Consider the following 17087-nt stretch of genomic DNA (forward strand, 5'->3'; position numbering starts at 1 on the left):
TGTTCGCATTGCCCGCGGACCTAGCACAGTTACCATCTCTAAGCCATCGAGGACACTAGGCCTGCTAGTAGAAAGTACCAATGTTGAAATTGGCTGTAATAAACAAACTCCAGCTGTTTTTTCTTCTTGTCCTTTTCTACTTAAAATACATTGCTCCTTATATATAGACTTGAAAAGCTCAAGATTCTAAATTTAGTAATCAGCTGGAAAAAATATATAGAAATTGTCAAATTCTACTTAACTACCTTTATAAGAAAGGAGGTAGCCCCCAATATTTCATGCTAAAAAAATAAAAGAACAGGCCCTATTCTCTCCACGTGCTGGCTCCCACTTCCTCTGTCTATCCTGCTCTCACTCAGCATGTCGGCACCACCTCTGGGATGTCCTGACCTCATGCCCACAAGGAGGAAGAGCTCAGGGACCTTTCTTGTTGTCTTTGGTACATAACATAAGGTTGCATTTTTAAACCAATGTAATTAATTTGTTACATTTATACCTAAATTGTGTGGCTGGGTTATTAGGAGCATTAAGATCAAAATGAGAACCTAAGGCATTTTCTCCTCCAGGAAAGCCCTAACAGGGGTTCTAGTGTGAAGGTCACCCGTAGACCCGGGGGGCAGGTGCATGCAGCCTCAGAACGCAGAAGTCCCACTGACCTCCCTCTCTGTTCCGCTCTGCTCCGCTACCAGCTGGTCAAACACGGTCCCGTAATCCTCATAAATCTTCTGCATCTCATTGATGTGGCTCGCTACCTTCTCCATGGCTTTCAGTGCTTCTGCAAAACAAGGAATCATATTTATTTTATAATGTTTGTCTCCAATCCTATCCGACAGCAGTAATGAAAAAGCTCAAGATTCACGCCAGGATTCGAAGCCAGTTCTCACAGCAGTACTATCAGGTTTGACTCAAACAGCCCATTATAATCTAGTTATTATAATGAACAGAATCATCTTCCAACTCAAATTCTCTTTGAAATGAGGCAGGAAGTAAAAAGCATCAACAATAATAATAGCTACCCTTTATGGAGCACTTGCTATTTGTCATGTACTGTTATAGGTAAATGATGTGAATCATCTCATTTAATCTCTACAATAACTTGATGACTCTAGGAACTGTAATCTGTCCCATTGTGCAGATGAGAAAGCTGCGGTGCAGAAAGAAGGGTTAAGTATTCAGCCAGACTTCCACAGGGCACCTGCAGAATTCTGCCTCTCCTAGACCAGTTACTGGAATGTGATCCATAACAGTTTTTAACAAGGACTTAGAAATGTCTCTGTAAATGCTTAATTGCCAGAGAAATTGTCAGCACTTGTGCGTAGTGTTTATTTGTAACTTCTTACACCGGCCTGTGGAGGGACAAGATGTTTTTGCCAAAGCTCAAAAGCAAAATTTCAGGTCACCTCATACAGTGTGGAGGGAGTTGTGGAAGGCAGTATTCTTAGCAATCCTTTTAAAGATCTTGATGTGAAATGAGCTTAACATACAGTATTTGGAACAATAATCGTAATTTGTATCATTTACTTGTACAATTTAATTTTCATACAAAAATATTTTGTCCTTGGTACTTATGACATAAAAGTATGCTTGTCATAGTAAAAGAGCCAGTTTAATTTACACTCTTCTCAGTGTTTATTATTCAGTGATAGTAACATGTAGTAAGTTTTTCCATCTCCACGGGTGTATTACATGCAGCTTAGCTGCCCTCCTGGTTCTGATATGCGGAGAATGACCCGTTTCTCTCTAATCCAGCACAGTCTCCTCGGGATCCTCTACTTGCTATCAAACTGAGGGGCTCTGGGTACTGGACAGACTGTATCTCAGGCCGATGATTTGCAGGGTGACAATAGAAGACACATCGGCATCCACATTGAAGCATAATCTGTCCTTAGGAGTTTGGCTTCTGAGTCTGGCTCTGCTCAGAGAGTTCCACAAGGTGGAGCCTCACCCAGCGTATTCCATCAGCAGCACTGTGAGCAGCAGCCGCCACAGAACTTCACCGAGATGGAAAGGAGGCCTGGTTTTCGGTTCTCACAGTTGTTTGCTAACCCAGTGACCTGAATTAACCCATTTCACACCCTGGGCTTATTACCTTTTTTAAAAAATGAAAATGGAATCATCCCTCCAGATTAGCTTGGGGCTACTCCAATGAGATCATTTTGCCGAATGTTTTGTCCATCTGAAGGGATGGTCATATATCTAACTTTTCCCACACAGTAAAACTAAGATTAACAGTCATAGTACTGAGAAATGTCTTCTAATACACAGGGGGCACTGGTAGGCCCAGCCGGCCCGCTGTCCTCACCTGTCAGGTGGTAGTGCTCCTCACTGTCGTGGTCCGTCAGGGACACCAGCTCCCTGAGCAGCAGGGGGTACTTGAGCACCCTCTGCACGGGCTTGATGAGGTAGGACTCCAGCGTGGACGAGTGCTGCTTGGTGGGGTTCCGGGCATCCAGGAAGGCCTTGAAGGCGTTGTCCGTTTTGGCTGCAAGCACATGGATGGAAGACTCTTAGCACAGCGGGATGGTGCACTTCTACTTCATTCAGTTTTTATGCAGTTACTGATCATGCACGTCTACAGTCCTAAAGCCACTCCTGAGTAAGCTCCCCAGTGCGACAGGGTCAGGCACCCAGCTGTCAGCCTAGATTCTGCATCACAGCGTGACCACTCCCGCGGGCAAAGGGAGCTCACTCACTATCAGAATGGCACAGTCCACACACCAAAGGGTACACTGGCCTATGAGAGACTGTCATAGGAACCTAACGAGTGAGGTCAAACAATCCTAAAGCCACAACACAGTGTTATCCATACTCCCCCAAAGATTCATACAGCAAAATAAACCAGTACTTTTTCCAGTCCTAGCACAAATGGTTACCACATTATTCATAACGCAGTATCTTTTTTTCCTTTAAAATAAGTTGATATGCCCTGCAGCCTTCACCTCTCCAGCTCTGAGCAATCTAAACCTCCCACCAGAGGAGCGGTGAGAACTGCCTCTCTGTTGTGTGTCCAGTGTCGTGAAGGGTGTGCTCGGGAATCCGAGGGCATTTAGTTTTGAGAGCCCTGGTGGATACACCGACTACTGCTTTGGATCCCACCTGCAGGCACTGGTTGACCAGCTATTTGGAATTAAGCCAATTTGAAGATCTACCCTTCTTTGGAGTTTTGTTACAAAGGCAAAGTCTACACCTTTTAGGAGATGCAGTGCCATTTGAATGAGACTGTCAGATGCAGTGGATGGTGACATGGCCCTTCTTCATGATGGAGGAATTGAGCAGACCATTGGTGCGCTGGGAGGAAATCCCAGTGGAGTCAGGTCTGTGTGTGAAGAACTAGAGAAGACAGATCTCGGCTGGGTCTGGTTACTGTGAAGCACTCCGGCCTCCCTTTTAAACCTGAGCCTGTTCTAGGACAGGCTGAAGTTCTGGATCTACACCGAGTGGCCGAGCTGAGTCATGGAGCTGGTTAAACACTCAGTGTCAGGAAAAACCCTACAGGTTTTGAGAAAGAAGCATTGACCAGCAAACTCTGGGTCCTCTCAGACAATGCCATGAAGAAGCATTTGATGGCAGAGAGGAAAGGCTTGGAACTTAGCTTGGCTGCCAATACCCTGTTGACACAATTAACTAAGTTCAAATATAGAGCCCTCCTCAAACATGGGCAGTGTCATGGAGGGGCACTCTGATTCACTGGCTTCTAGAGGTGGCAAATCACAATGGGAACGGTCACAGGAGGCCATCCTTCATTCTAGAGAAGGCATTCAAATGCTGGGGGAGTCATTTTCATCCTGAAAATTTATGACATTATCACAGTTCAAGCTTCGGTAGGTTCATATCTTATTTCCAAGTACACTTGAAAGCCTGGTGACCTTTCCTGGAGACAGTTCCGATGAACCTAAATAGGATTACATGTGTTTCCATAAACTGTTCTCCACTGCAGGAGCCGAGCAGAGTGGACTCCTGAGGAACTGCATTTGTTTGGTGTTCTCCTCAAGGACTGCATTACTACTGCTCACAGCTTTGAGCTTGAAGTCCTGTGTCTGCATCACTGATGGTTCCTCCTCTTCGTCTCTGCTCCCAGCAATGAGGATTCCAAAGAATGGGGGAGGAAGACATCTGAGAGACTCTAACCTCACTCCTAGACAGGTCTGCGGTGACTGAAAGAAGCCCTCAGTACTAGAAGAGCCTCAGTTCAGCATCCCTAGTTTAGGCATTACAGGAATAAGCTGAACTTCAAGTTGATGATACAAGACGGTGACTGCAACACAAAGACACCCTCCAACACCTCCACACCAAAGAAGGTCACTGTCGTCATCAAATGTTTGAATACACTTTCCCGGCTGGACAGACTGGCCTGCCCACTCCATGTGCTGGCCTTGTGCCCACCAGCTGACCCATAGCAGTTCAGAGCCCAGAGCTCAGGCATCTGCCAGCTCCACAGAATAATGGTTGTTATTGGCTAAAGGGAAGAGCGATGAGGGTTGACTACCCAGTCTACTTGGACTTAAAAAAGTAAAAGTCTTTAATTGAAGCCAGTAAGATCAAGTGAGATGATAAAAGGGTGGAGAGATGAAAGGTACTTCACTGGTAGAATGTGAACTATAGCAAGTGTGAGTTTTCCCCCCGTTCTACCAAAGAAGCGTTCATTTTAGTCAGCTCACTTCTTGTGAGCTTGATGGTGGTGTTTCGCAGTGATTTCTCGGGCTTAAGAATAAGATTCACGCCCTAACCAGTTTGGCTCAGTGGATAGAGCGTCAGCCCGTGGACTGAAGGGTCCCGGGTTCGATTCCGGTCAGGGGCATGTGCCTTGGTTGTGGGCACATCCCCAGTGGGGGGTGTGCAGGAGGCAGCTGATCGGTGTTTCTCTCTCATCGATGTTTCTAACTCTCTATCCCTCTCCCTTCCTCTCTGTAAAACATCAATAAAATATATTTTAAAAAAAAAAAGAATAAGATTCACAAGAAGGAAGAAAATGCTGTACGTTTTCTACCCCCATCCAAGGGCTTATGGTTCCAAGTTTTTAGATCGAGGAATTCGGCGAAAAATAATTCAGATGTATTTTCACAGCAAAGTGACACGTGGCAAAGCAACATCTCTGCTCTCAGGACTTTCACTTTCACCAGTAGATTGAAATAAAAAACAGAACATGATCCCTTAAAATTGCACTTATTCCTCTTTGTTAGGTACAAATTTAATCTTTGTTAACAACCAAAAATGTAAAAAACACAGCTTCAAAAGTTAGGAGTAACTTACCTCGCTCTAGAACCTTCTGTACTTTAATGTGATTAGCACAGAATCCACTGTACAGCTTGAAGTGGTCGGCATAGTAAAGGAAAGAGCCTCCCAGGGAAAACAGTAATTTCTAGAAAGGGATGGAGAAGTCCGTCAGACATGGGTTAGTGGGCGTCTGTGGCATCTACTGCTTTGGTGTCTCCAGGCCCTGTCTTTCAGATACAAACACACTCAGGCCTCGAGCAGGCGCCCGCTGGACTGGAATAAGCCGGGACTGCAACACAGCCGGGCGTTGCCCTAGCAGAGCTGCAGTTTGAAAACTTCCCGGTGGAGGAGCCCACGGGCAGGGTGTGCAATCGAAGGACACGAAAACGTTCTACAAAAACACCTCTGACAAAGGGATGTACCAGCAAGCGGGCTGAGAGGCGCGTTAATGAAGCGGTTCTACTCAGAGGCATGATGCTGTCTGTGCCGTCCCTGCAGTGGCTTCCTGCCAGCCGCCAGCGCTCATGTTGGAAATGGGCTCCCTCCATAGGAGAGAAGGTCAGGACAGTTTAACCACGTGGATGAGGAATCGGGCAGCGAGTGCTCCGGGGTCAGAGGCCATCGCCTGCACACCCTTTAGGTGGCTTGAGCGAAGGTGTGGATATGGTCTGCACCCAGGCACCTGGCACAGAAATCGTGCTGTGCAAATTTCCAACCTCCTGAGCACCGACTCCAGGACAAAAATGTGGTCTACTGTCACCACATGCCCGGGGGAAACTGCAACGAAGGCACCAAGTTTATGCCATCGATCGTCCAGGACAGATCCTTCCTCAAGGGGGAATTCTGCACTGGACCCGCCACTCTATGCTTTAAACTGCCGTCTAAAACACTTACTCTAAACTGCGAGGGGGTTTCAAGTACGTTAAAGTCAGACGACGCTGAAATGCCATCCTCCAGCGTCTCCAGAAACACCTTCTGAAATTCAAGCATCTCTGGCAAACTTCCGAAGAGCGACTCCATCTATGTGAAGACGGGAGTTGAGAGGGTGTTAGCAACAGGTCTAGACCCACAGGTCATAGTCACTCACCAAGAGCAGACAAGTATACCCTTCATAGAATATGGCATCTTCATTATGGGGGCACTTTATACACAGAATTTACAGCTCTTGTCCCCATAATTCTAAAATAAGTTTTTAAGTGGATGTAAAATTTTCAGAATTCAAATTGGGGGGGAAATGAAAGAAAGGAAGTAATTCCTGTGATTCAACCTTAAAATGTCATACATGGAAAAGTAATTTTTGGCCACAACGTTGCTACACAAAGGACGGTCCTGCATTTGTGCAATACACTTTGCTTCATGCCAGAGGCCCTGTCCACAGCTTTGGAGGAGGCCACGCTGGGGTTTTTCTGAAGACCCTGAAGTCTTGGACGTTCGGGGATCAGTAGATAGAATCTCCTAGGAGGTACACTAAAGGGCAGAGCGACTAGCCTGTGGTTAAGGGACAAAGGGGAGGTGATTATTTACCTCATCTTGGGTAAGAAAAGTCTCATTTTGAAGTGGCTCCAAGTATAATTCAAAGAGGCAGCTCAGATCCTGAAAGACAGGAGTATTTGGCACTTACGTTTCTAAAATACCCACGAGTTTCCAGCAACCCGGCCACAGCTCCAGACTCCCATTAGGAACGATGAAGTTGGTGTCTTGCTGAAATTCTCGACCCTACAAGTGGCCATTACTGCTCATCTCGACCCTGAAAGTGGTCATTGCTGCTCACTGGGTTCAGAGGTCAAAACCACAACCCATTCAGCAGCTGGAGACGTGAGCAGTTACTAAATCACAGCCCAGGGAACACACACAGGTTGAAGTTTCCAAGTCGCATGCAGAGATCCAGGTTAGATGAAAGAACGAGTAAAACTCCATGTCAAATGTCAGCAGCAAAAAGGAATTAAAACATGAAGATGTGTGTGAATCACAAGAGACTGATTATTTCGTCAGAGAGTGACCGGCCGTTGTCATTCCCCGTGCCAGCCGATGCTGCTCAGGGGACTTACACACGAGGGTAGGTCTGTGCTGACCCACAGGGCCAAAGACTGCGACACCCAGGCCCTAAGAGGAATCGGGCAGCGAGTGCTCCGGGGTCAGAGGCCATCGCCTGCACAGCCGTAACATTCATCTCCACTCTCCCAGCATCAGGAAGAAACAACCCTCCCAGTGCACGTGGCCTGACAGTAAAAAGCAACAGCAGCGATAAAAAGGGCCTTGGGCTCCTGGTGAGAGCTCCATGACCAGCCTCGAGCTGTCAGAGGGCTCTGCGGCCTCAAACACGGCGCCCGGGGCTGTGGGGATGGTCACCATTGCTCCCAGGAGGATGCAGAAATCCTGTCTGGACTCCCTGGATTTTCACCTCACTTCCCCCCCTCAGATGTGGGGCAAGACGTAATGGGAAATGAAATGAAAATGTCATCTCTATAGCTTTCCTTTCTCCCCATGGGACCAACAGAAGGGGTTTGGGTCATTCTCCTGAGCTCTCTGAGTAGGGCCTTTGGTAAAGTCCAGACACAATGACAGTGACATTGGTGAAAGGCAAGCTCAGTTCGTCAGGAGAAAGGTGACAGCCGTGTGTGTGCACACCGAGGTGTAACTCGGGGCTCGCATGTCAAAGCTGCCACAAGGGCACACCTGTCTCGGAGCCCAGAGGAGAGAGAAGGAGGGACCGCCCCAGGCCGTTCAGGTGGACTGGGCTGGGCCAGGCCTGCGTGCTCAGCCCGCCTTTCCATGCTGCCCTCAGCAATCAGCCAACCAAGTGAGCGCAATATAGTTCCAAAGCTTCAGCAAATACTTCAAGCAAAAGAACTGCCTTCCCCGGCTCCTGTATCCTTAATGTTTCTCCAACACTAACTAGGGGCTTCCGAGGCAAACAAGCGAGTTCTCTGGGCTCTAAAGATGCTCAGCAAAGCCCCCTCTGCCGTGTGGGAACACCCATGATGAGGGGACATGAGTGGAGGGACCTGTCCCGCAGGGACCACCGTCAGGTGGCGTCTGGGGCCCGTCTCAGAGGTCGCCTGTGAACCAGTTGTGCCTCGTTTCTCATCACCTAAAGTGATCTCCGTCCCCCAGTACTAAGCCGGCAGACTCCCTTCCACAGATCACACAAACTGGAACATCTGTTTCCATAGTGAAAGCTACCTTGGTAACGAATGAGCCGAGATCTAATTTTTTCCACGTCCTCGAAGCATTTCCACCCTCTCCCCCTTCCCTCCCTCCTCTGCAGCAATTCTTCCAGTGCATGGTGGGGTCCGGAGGGTGTCACCCGGGGACCCCTGCCACCATACCCACTCCCCACCACAGACTGAAAGAGCAGGACAGCATGCTCTGCCCCCGCCTTCACCTTCACATAGGACTTCTCTGTGTCCATCAGCTCCTGGATGACTTTTCGGAGGCGATCCGCATCGGACAGGTGGCGGGCCAGGGGCCTCGGAGGTGGGTCCTGGCCCTCCCGCGGTCCTTCCATGCTGGTGGCCTGGGTGGCGTTATAACTCCTACACAGCGCAGCGATCTGTTCGGCACTCTGCGAGGGGACGAGAGTGGGAAATGTACAGGAGACTGTCCGTTACTATCCACTGCCCACCAAGGACATAACCAGTGCCTCCATCCCCGCCTGGGAAGCTCATGGGCAGATGGTTGTGTCCACTGCAAACCACTCTATCACTTAAGATGCCGGCAGGGAAGGTCTGAGCTTGCACGGTTCAGTATCTCCACCTGATGCTTTGTCATTGTCATGAGCTGGTGAGTAGGTGCATCTTTAGTACGAAAGCTAGAGAAGGAGGCACAGGCTCACTCTCTGCGATGCTGCTGAGGTTTCTCTAAGATCAGCGGTTCTCAACCTGTGGGTCGCAACCCCTTTGGTGGTCAAACGACCCTTTCATAGGGGTTGCCTAAGACCATCGGAAGACACATATATAGTTACATATTGTTTTTGTGATTAATCACTATGCTTTAATTATGTTCCATTTGTAACAATGACGTTGGGGGTCACCACAACATGAGGAACTGTATTAAAGGGTCGTGGCATTAGGAAGGTTGAGAACCACTGCTCTAAGATCATGTCCCGGCTCACCAAGGGCACAATAAGAGCCCCATTTGGTCCACTCTGTCCCCTCAGTGGTTGGCCTGACACAGCTCACTCTCCCATGTAAAACAGCGGGAATGAGCCAAGACTCTAATTGTGGCGCGTTAGATTTAGACTTAGAAAATTTAGGATGCTTCGATGGACTTGGGGTTCGGCCCTCAAACCTAACCATTAGCTCTGCAGTCTTGCACCAAGCAGCAAAGTGTAAAGGTTGAGCTGTTGTAGAAGCTAGAAAGGAGAGTAGAGACAGAGACTTACAGGAAAGGTAAGGTCTCTACCGTGAAAGGGTCAGAACCCCCGGGGGCACAGACAGGGAGCAGTGACACGGGAGGCCTGGGAGAACTGGGTGAACGGGCTCTGGGAAACCTCAGAGGGGCGAAGAGCCAGACCCAGGGGCTGGGGAAGCCAAGGTCTCATTCCAAGTAGTGGGAACAGAGTCTCAGATTGAGAGGCAGGAAGGAGCAGGGATGTCCGGGGACTAACAACCTTCAATGCACCTTCCTAGTTAGACTCACACACAGTGCAATCAGGCCTTCCCCAGAAGAACCCATTGTATGCTCCTGCCCTCGGCTGGCGGTATAAAATTTCTGAAGGTCTCCTACCTGCCTCCACAGAGCCTGGAGCACCATCAGATTACATTTAAAACATCTATCTTTCCATTCTACCCAGCCCAGCTTAGCACCCGCCAGGCTGTGAACCAGCAAGGGCAGGCCACGCCTTTCTCTGTCATTGCCCCTCACCCCTGCCCCCCCAGAGCCCAGCTCAGAGGCTGGTTGACAGTAAGCATTCTGTCACCTCTGTTGCCCTGAAAATATTACTGACTAACAAAGCAGCTGAGTCCCAATGTAAATAACTAATATCCATCTATCGTGGCAACTTTCTGTCCCTCAACTAAAACCCTCTGGTTTCAATGGCTTGGCGCCTGATCTCTGTCACTCTGTCCAGGGTAAGAAGCTGAACATGTCCAGCATCTCCTAATATGCATTGAATTCATTCTTTGCTTGGATATTTCAGAGCATGAACATCTTCCACAAGCACGTTGGTCACCCTCAGTGGCCAGTGAGTGCTTGTTATCCGAGCTGCCCCCTGAGAAGCTACAGGGCCTCGAAGAGAAAGCAGGGTGCTCCTGCCCTCCCTTCTCTCCCTCTCTGGCCTACCCTCCCCCCAACAGTGTCTTCAACAGATGGAAATCTACTTCAGCAATAAAGCTCAACATTGATCCGGGCTAGTCTTTCAAGTCAATTTCACGGGTACCAGTTGAGGGCCTGCTCAGACTGCAAAGAAACAGAAGGCTGTTTCTGCAAGAGACTTGCCAAGGCAGCTGGGAAAGGAACGCAAGCTTGTGTGGAACAGATGAGAAAGGTCACACACCTCAACGAACGGAAGCGTCACTCTGAAGGAGCCGCCTGAGAAGGCTCCAGTGGGGGAGTGGGTTGTAACTTGGTCATGGAACGTGCATGTTCTAAGGAAGGACCACAGGATAAGCCACAGGTGCAGTGGGAGTGAGGCCCCCACAGGTGTCAGCGAAGAGAACTCCCAGGCCCTGGGGCTTTTAAACAGAACTGCTTCTCTTTTGTTTTCACACTAGTCTTGGTACAAAAGTCAGACCAACCATAAAACAGGCACTTAGCCTCCAGCTAGACATATAAACATATATAATAGAATTTATTCTCCAAAAGCTCCGCGTGTAAGTACGAATGATTCTCCTTGGATACACACAGGATCCACTAAGTTTTGTCCTGAGCTGTGAACACAAGCACATTTCTGCTAACACCTGTCAGAACACATTCATTCTGGGTAAATTGTCCAAGGACAAGAAAACAGATGTGGTTCGTAAGGCTCCAATCAAGGCAGCTTGATCTATCAAAATGTCTCTTGTAAAACAATGGAATCTTATGATTCATTATTAAAGAAACGCCGACACTTCAGTCATGCCCTGAGAGCTGAATGACACAGAGCAAACGCCAAAGAGGGCAGTGCAGCCTAAAGGGGCTTCCTTCTCTTCCGGGACATGAGCATCCTAACGGAGCACCAGGGAATGTAACAACCCCCCCTCTCTCAATCCTGTCCTCCTCTCCAGTGGCTGTCAACCCTGGCTGCCACATATTGGCTTTGTTTAGGAGCTTAAAAAATATACATGCCCAAACCAACTGAATCAGAATCTCTAGGGCCCCAGGTATGGGCATTTGAAAGAAGTTTCCCAAGTGATGCTCACATGTAGCCAAGTGAGGACAACTGGTATACCCATCAGCATAGCGAACACTGCTTGGTTTCGCCAGCATGGTGCTGCCTCCAGCCAGATCACCCTGTCCCAGGGTCTGTACGGAAGGATGGCCAGGTAAAGGTGTGTGGACTGAGCTCATGAGACAGGCAGAAGCAGACAGAACCATACCTGTGACCCTGGAGTTCGGGTCTGGTGCTCTACTAACTGAGCTAAACAATCCAAGATAATGATACTCAGACTCTGAAACTCACTTATTTGAAATCTCTGTACTGGTATTTCTGCACCACAATCTCAGACAACATAATTCTGCAGTCCTGAAAAAGTTTCCAGTTCTATAGAATCTATATTAAACTCACATATATTGTACAAAATAAGACCTGACAAAATGCACCATAAGTTAAATGGCAGCTGGTGAGATGACAGCTTTGCCTTGCTGGGATGTCAAAATTCACACCTAACAATGCAGTGTTAAAATAACAAGATCTTAAAAATAAAGTCTCTCGCCGTTTTAGAAAATCAGAATTCATTTTTCGAACACTTCTGGTAAGATGAACTTGAAGAGGGAATGTTTAGGCAAGATTTTCATGGCCAGTGTTCTTTCTAAGGTACCACAGTGAAGTGCTCAGGTGCGACCCAGCCTCCTCGCCCCAAACGGGGGCTCCCCGGGGCGCCGTGAGGATTAAAAGGAGTGGCTGTGAATGTGGTTTGAGATGGCGCCTGAAAGGCTCACCTGGCTATGTTTCAAGTCCTCCGTTCTCAGTGATGGCTACAAACACTGGCCTGCTGAAGGTGGAATTCGGGGTGTCTCTGATAAGCAATTGCTAGGAATAGTGACTTTTGGCTGAGATATTTTTACACGTATGTGTGCTGATGGGGTGACAAGCACAGACATGATGCAGAAGCTCCGAGTTCTGGCCCTTCATGGATTCATTTCTGAATCAGTTTCCTTGATGAAGAAGCAGTAGGGCTTATTCCAATAAGTCACCCCTCAGTCACCACCTGGGGCAGGAGGAAAGGGAGTTCGAATTTGTTGAGTGGTGGGAGGGGGTCTCACAGAACTTGCTGGCATTTAATCCCCGCCCAGACTGTACAGATGAGGGGCGAGGAGGTATCGGCAGGACCCTGATGGCACAGGACCCTGCCAGGATCTGGCAGAACATGGGGCAAAGCCAGCCTGTCTCCCCTCTCTCCCCTCAACTGGCTAAGACCACTATCTCTCCCCTCTCCTTTCCCAGGACCTGGACCCGCCCAGAGAGTTCCCTGCCGAAAAAGCCCGCTGGAGTCCTTTAAAACCTCCGGCTCCCCATCCCTGGGGCTGGCGTCATTTGGGGGTTCAGCCCATCTGGGTTCCAGATGACCTAATGCATTTATAATTCTTTACCACTTTCGGCTTTGCACGTACCTCCTTTGGCGACCCTAACACAGGCATCATCCGTTTCGGGACGCTGCTCGCGGTTCCGTCACCTCCCCGTGAAACACCAGCGCCATCGGGAGCCTGGGCCCGCTCCTCCCGGGCTCACCCGCCCGGGGCCTGGAGGGGAGTCAGGGAGTAACGCGTGCAGAGCCTCCGCAAGGCGCCAGGCTCGGCGTAACAGTTAGAATTTGCACAGGGAGTTCAGTTTTCCAAGTTCTGTTATTTTTAGAAGTGCAGAAGAATACATTTCCTCCAAGTTCCCTGAAGGAAGGGCCAGAACAATCCAATTTCATTTATTCAGCAGTTTTTTAATTTGGCGCCTGCTCTAGGCTGGGCTCTGTGCTCGGTGCTAAGAAGCAAAAGATGGAGACCCCAACCTTCACACAGGCAGAGAGGTGACAAGGACCAAGAGGACAGGAAGTGGAGCGCGCAGTATCTCAGCCACACGCGTCAGGGCTCCAGGGAGGAACAAAAGGGGGTGGAGGGGGGGATGGAGGGCCAGCAGGCTGGGCTGCAGCTAAATGGGGGGCAGAGAAGGCGAAGCCTGTGCAAAGGCCTCGGAGGGAGGCGGTGGCCAGGGGACATCCAGAGGGAAGCCAGCCGCAGCCGGCAGAGGGCACCGCTGTGGCAGGCGTGTGCCAAGCAGCCGAGAAGGCTGTCAGACCTGTGTGCCGGGAGGGAGGGAGGGACCTGTGACTGTGGCTCCCAGACCACAGGCCCCTCTTCGGAGGAAGCCGCTGAGCCCGAGCCAGCGTGGACCAGGCCTGCTGCCTGCCTTCTGCTCGGTTCTTTATTTAACTCGAGTTTGGTGAGAATTCGGGAATGAATAAGACGTGCTCTCCCTGCCAAGGATGTGTCAGGGCCAGGACAGCGTTCCGCATGCCCAGGCATCTTTCCCATACAATGTTGGATGTTTCCATGTCATTCTTATGTAATTTACACAAAACAGCTCGTCCTGTCTACGTATCCAGTGGCAGGGCCTGCATTTTCTCTTCCATCTTTCACCCAGAGAAAAAGACACGGCTTACATCTAAGGTCACCTTAAACCTGCTCAACCTGGAAGACGGGCGTGGGCCAGAATCTTCCCGACTTCTGAATGCAAAAGCATGGCATAGAGACCAGTGACCCCACCTGCCACACACAGGTCAGGTAAGGGTGGAGCCTGAGAGCAGGGCCAAAGCCAGGCTGCCACGTGTTGATGCAGATAAAGTCTTATTAGCACTCGGCCGTGCTCATTCACCTGCCAGCTGTCCACGCTGCCTCCACATTGAAATGCAGAGCTGAGTGGCTGCCAGAGCCTCATGTATTTACAGGAAAAGTTCACCAACCCCTGATAGAGATGTACCCAGAACAAAAAAGATTCTCCTTTTGAAATTAAGTCTGAATTAAAATTCAGAATAACCTATACAACCTTATTCTGAAATTTTTTCCGTGAGTAAAATATAAATTTAAAAATGAGTTTTCTATCTTTTTCCAAAGACTACAGATGACATCTGACTTCACATAAGGCATCAACCCTTTGGTGTAGCATGCTTTCAGCTGTGCCAACAACAAAGCAAAAACACCTGCGGCTCACCTGGCTCGGATCCAGGCCTCAGAAAAACGACTCTTACATCCTCTAACAGTTTTCACTTGTGTTGCTTTTGGATGATTCCGTTTGCTTTTCCTGTGACGTGGGCACGGAGACCTATATTTAAATTCTTTCTGTGATTACCTATATCGTTTCACATTCATCCTAAATGTTCATCTGGATAAAGGCGCCTCTAAACCAGCATCTTCCGGCTCGCTGTTTGTGGAAAGCATATTTAACTATGATGCTTCCATCCACCTCACTCCCCTCCACCCACTTTCCATCCACAGGCATTTATGTCGGGTCTCAGCTTCGTTGTTATTCTCTTCCTTCCATTTTTTCTAACCAGCTTTTGTTCTGAGAATCACATCACTTCGTTTGAACTTGTGTGTTGACAATTACGCTCCCTTTAATGGTTAACGTTTCCATTTGACACTAGCATTCTGGTTGGTTTCCATGCTTACTGCCGGTTTTCTTACACACAGCATTTCTACTCAAGAGTTATGTCTTTGACTTGATTCTTGGCCACTGATGCCATATTATTGAACTGTTTGGTTTGTTTGTTTGTTTGTTTCGGGAAAGGTCTTTAATGTTACATAGTCTTAGAATGTTCTAGGAGTTGAGATTATTTTTCTGTCTTTGTCACTGTATTTCAGCAATTTTCAACCGGTGTGCCACAAGTATTTTTAAAACATGCAATATCTGACTATTTAATCAGGGGCACTAACCTCTTTTCCCTTAGACTGTCAAATAAAAAAAATGACAACCAATACAACAATAGCCATCCAATGTGAATGAATCAAAATTACACCTATTTTTTTGGTCAGATCGGCAAAACATATAGTTTTGGTGTGCTACATAATTTTAGTAATTAGTTTGTATATGCCATGAGATGAAAAAGGTTGAAAATCACTGCTTTATTTGAAGAGAAAATGTGTCAATAACACCAACTCTATTCAAATTCTTGACAGACTAGAGCTTGGACAAATTTGTTAGCCACCAACTTTCTGGGCAAGTCTATTCTGTAAACAGAAGACTGAGGACATTACAGTTGAACCCTGACAGGGGGGCGAGGGGGAGGGGAATGCTCACTTGGGTTTAACAGCTCAGGCTGTGTCCACCGTTGACCAGGACCTGTCTGCCCAACTGCCTGCGCCCAGACTGCCCCCGGCTGACTCCTCCTTCCTTTCCTGTGTGGTGGTAACAGGTGGGCTCCTGGCTCCCTAACCTAGAAAACCAACAGCAGGGCAACACCTGGTTCCAGGGCAGGGCAGACCGAGGACTCAGCTCCCAGAGCAGATCTAAGGGGCTCAGGAAACCATTCCAGCTCCTTGTTAACATTACTTGGCGTCTTAGATCCGCTTCTGGGTTGTAGTGGGGCTGTGTCCCCGGCTGGCTCCATCTGGTTGGCTTGGTCCGCCTTCCTTTGGATCCTAAGCCTTGGGTCTCCCAACCCTCACAGATGGGCTCCACTGGGACACAGACTAATGCCGTCTGTCTTTCTTTGCTCTTAATGTAACTCTGCCATTGTCCACGCAGTCTTTTTATTGGGTCACCACTGACATATTGTTGCCATATAAGAGCGTTCTCTTAGGAGATATTTTTGGATAGATGTATTAGAAATATATACAAATATTTTGGCAATATTGGGAAATAGCAAGACAGACACTATTAGGACACTTACTGCTGGACTTGTTTTTTAACCCACTATTTCTGACATTGAATGGTGCATTTTTTTCTTGCAATGTTCCTCCCAAAAAGAGAGAGAGAGCAGGAAAAGCAGCAAAGAATAGCAAAGCAAGAGTACAAAAAGTTCACTTAGGAAGACATGTTCAACCCCTTGGGGGGATGGGGTCATTTTTATTATTTGGGGTCTTTGTAAATGTAATTCTGCAAGAATGGAGCTCCAGTGGGGAACCCTACCTTGAAAAAAAATCTTTAAAAAAATAAAGCACCAGACATAGCAAAGTACTTTTAAATCTCACCTGAGATTACTGGCTCTCTATCTTGGAAACGCATCTATATAAAGCCACCTTATCAAGGCCTCCGAGGGCCACAGAGAGGAGGGCCGGGCACCTGTCCCGATGCCTCAGTCCCCGAGCATCTGCTTATCCTTTGTCCTGTGACTGAATGAAGGGGGTGGAATCTAGAGAATTCCAAGGCCAGCTCAAAGCAGCCTGAGGCGTAGGAAGAGGACCCCTAGGTGAAGCAACGCTGTGGCTTCTCAGCAAAGCCCGGCAGAAGTGGAAGCAATTGCACATCGCAGCACTTCCTCCTCTGCTTCTGTGTTCTGCAAACCCAGGAGAACTCAGGTGGCAGCACAGAGAGTTCGAGGGAAGGTAAACCACAGAGGAGAAGGCACGCGCGGGAAGCGGAACAAGCAAACTGAGGGAGGAGGAGGAGGAGGAGAGGCAGCGACAAAAGAATGAAAAGGAGAAAAAAAAACAGAATTCGGGGAGGGGGCTTGAAGCACATACCTTCCGTCTTCTCCTGCCTCCCATGTGAGTGACAAACACAGTCCTGGTGGCCCTGTTCTTCA

The 17087-nt window shown here is 48.5% G+C and overlaps 1 protein-coding gene across 1 annotated transcript in view; it reads right to left on the reverse strand.

Annotated features, from left to right (window-relative positions):
• Positions 1-17087, reverse strand: part of TIAM2 (TIAM Rac1 associated GEF 2) — a 184314-nt gene that overhangs the window by 7062 nt on the left and 160165 nt on the right. The window contains 6 exon segments of the mRNA XM_070417418.1: positions 657-775; positions 2303-2482; positions 5251-5359; positions 6109-6234; positions 6739-6807; positions 8600-8779. Of these exon segments, the coding sequence (XP_070273519.1) occupies positions 657-775; positions 2303-2482; positions 5251-5359; positions 6109-6234; positions 6739-6807; positions 8600-8779 (783 nt within the window).

The sequence above is a fragment of the Myotis yumanensis genome, unplaced genomic scaffold, assembly GCF_028538775.1.
Source record: "Myotis yumanensis isolate MYYU_CA2020_CCGP unplaced genomic scaffold, mMyoYum1.0.hap1 SCAF_6, whole genome shotgun sequence".
Classification (NCBI taxonomy): Eukaryota; Metazoa; Chordata; class Mammalia; order Chiroptera; family Vespertilionidae; genus Myotis; species Myotis yumanensis.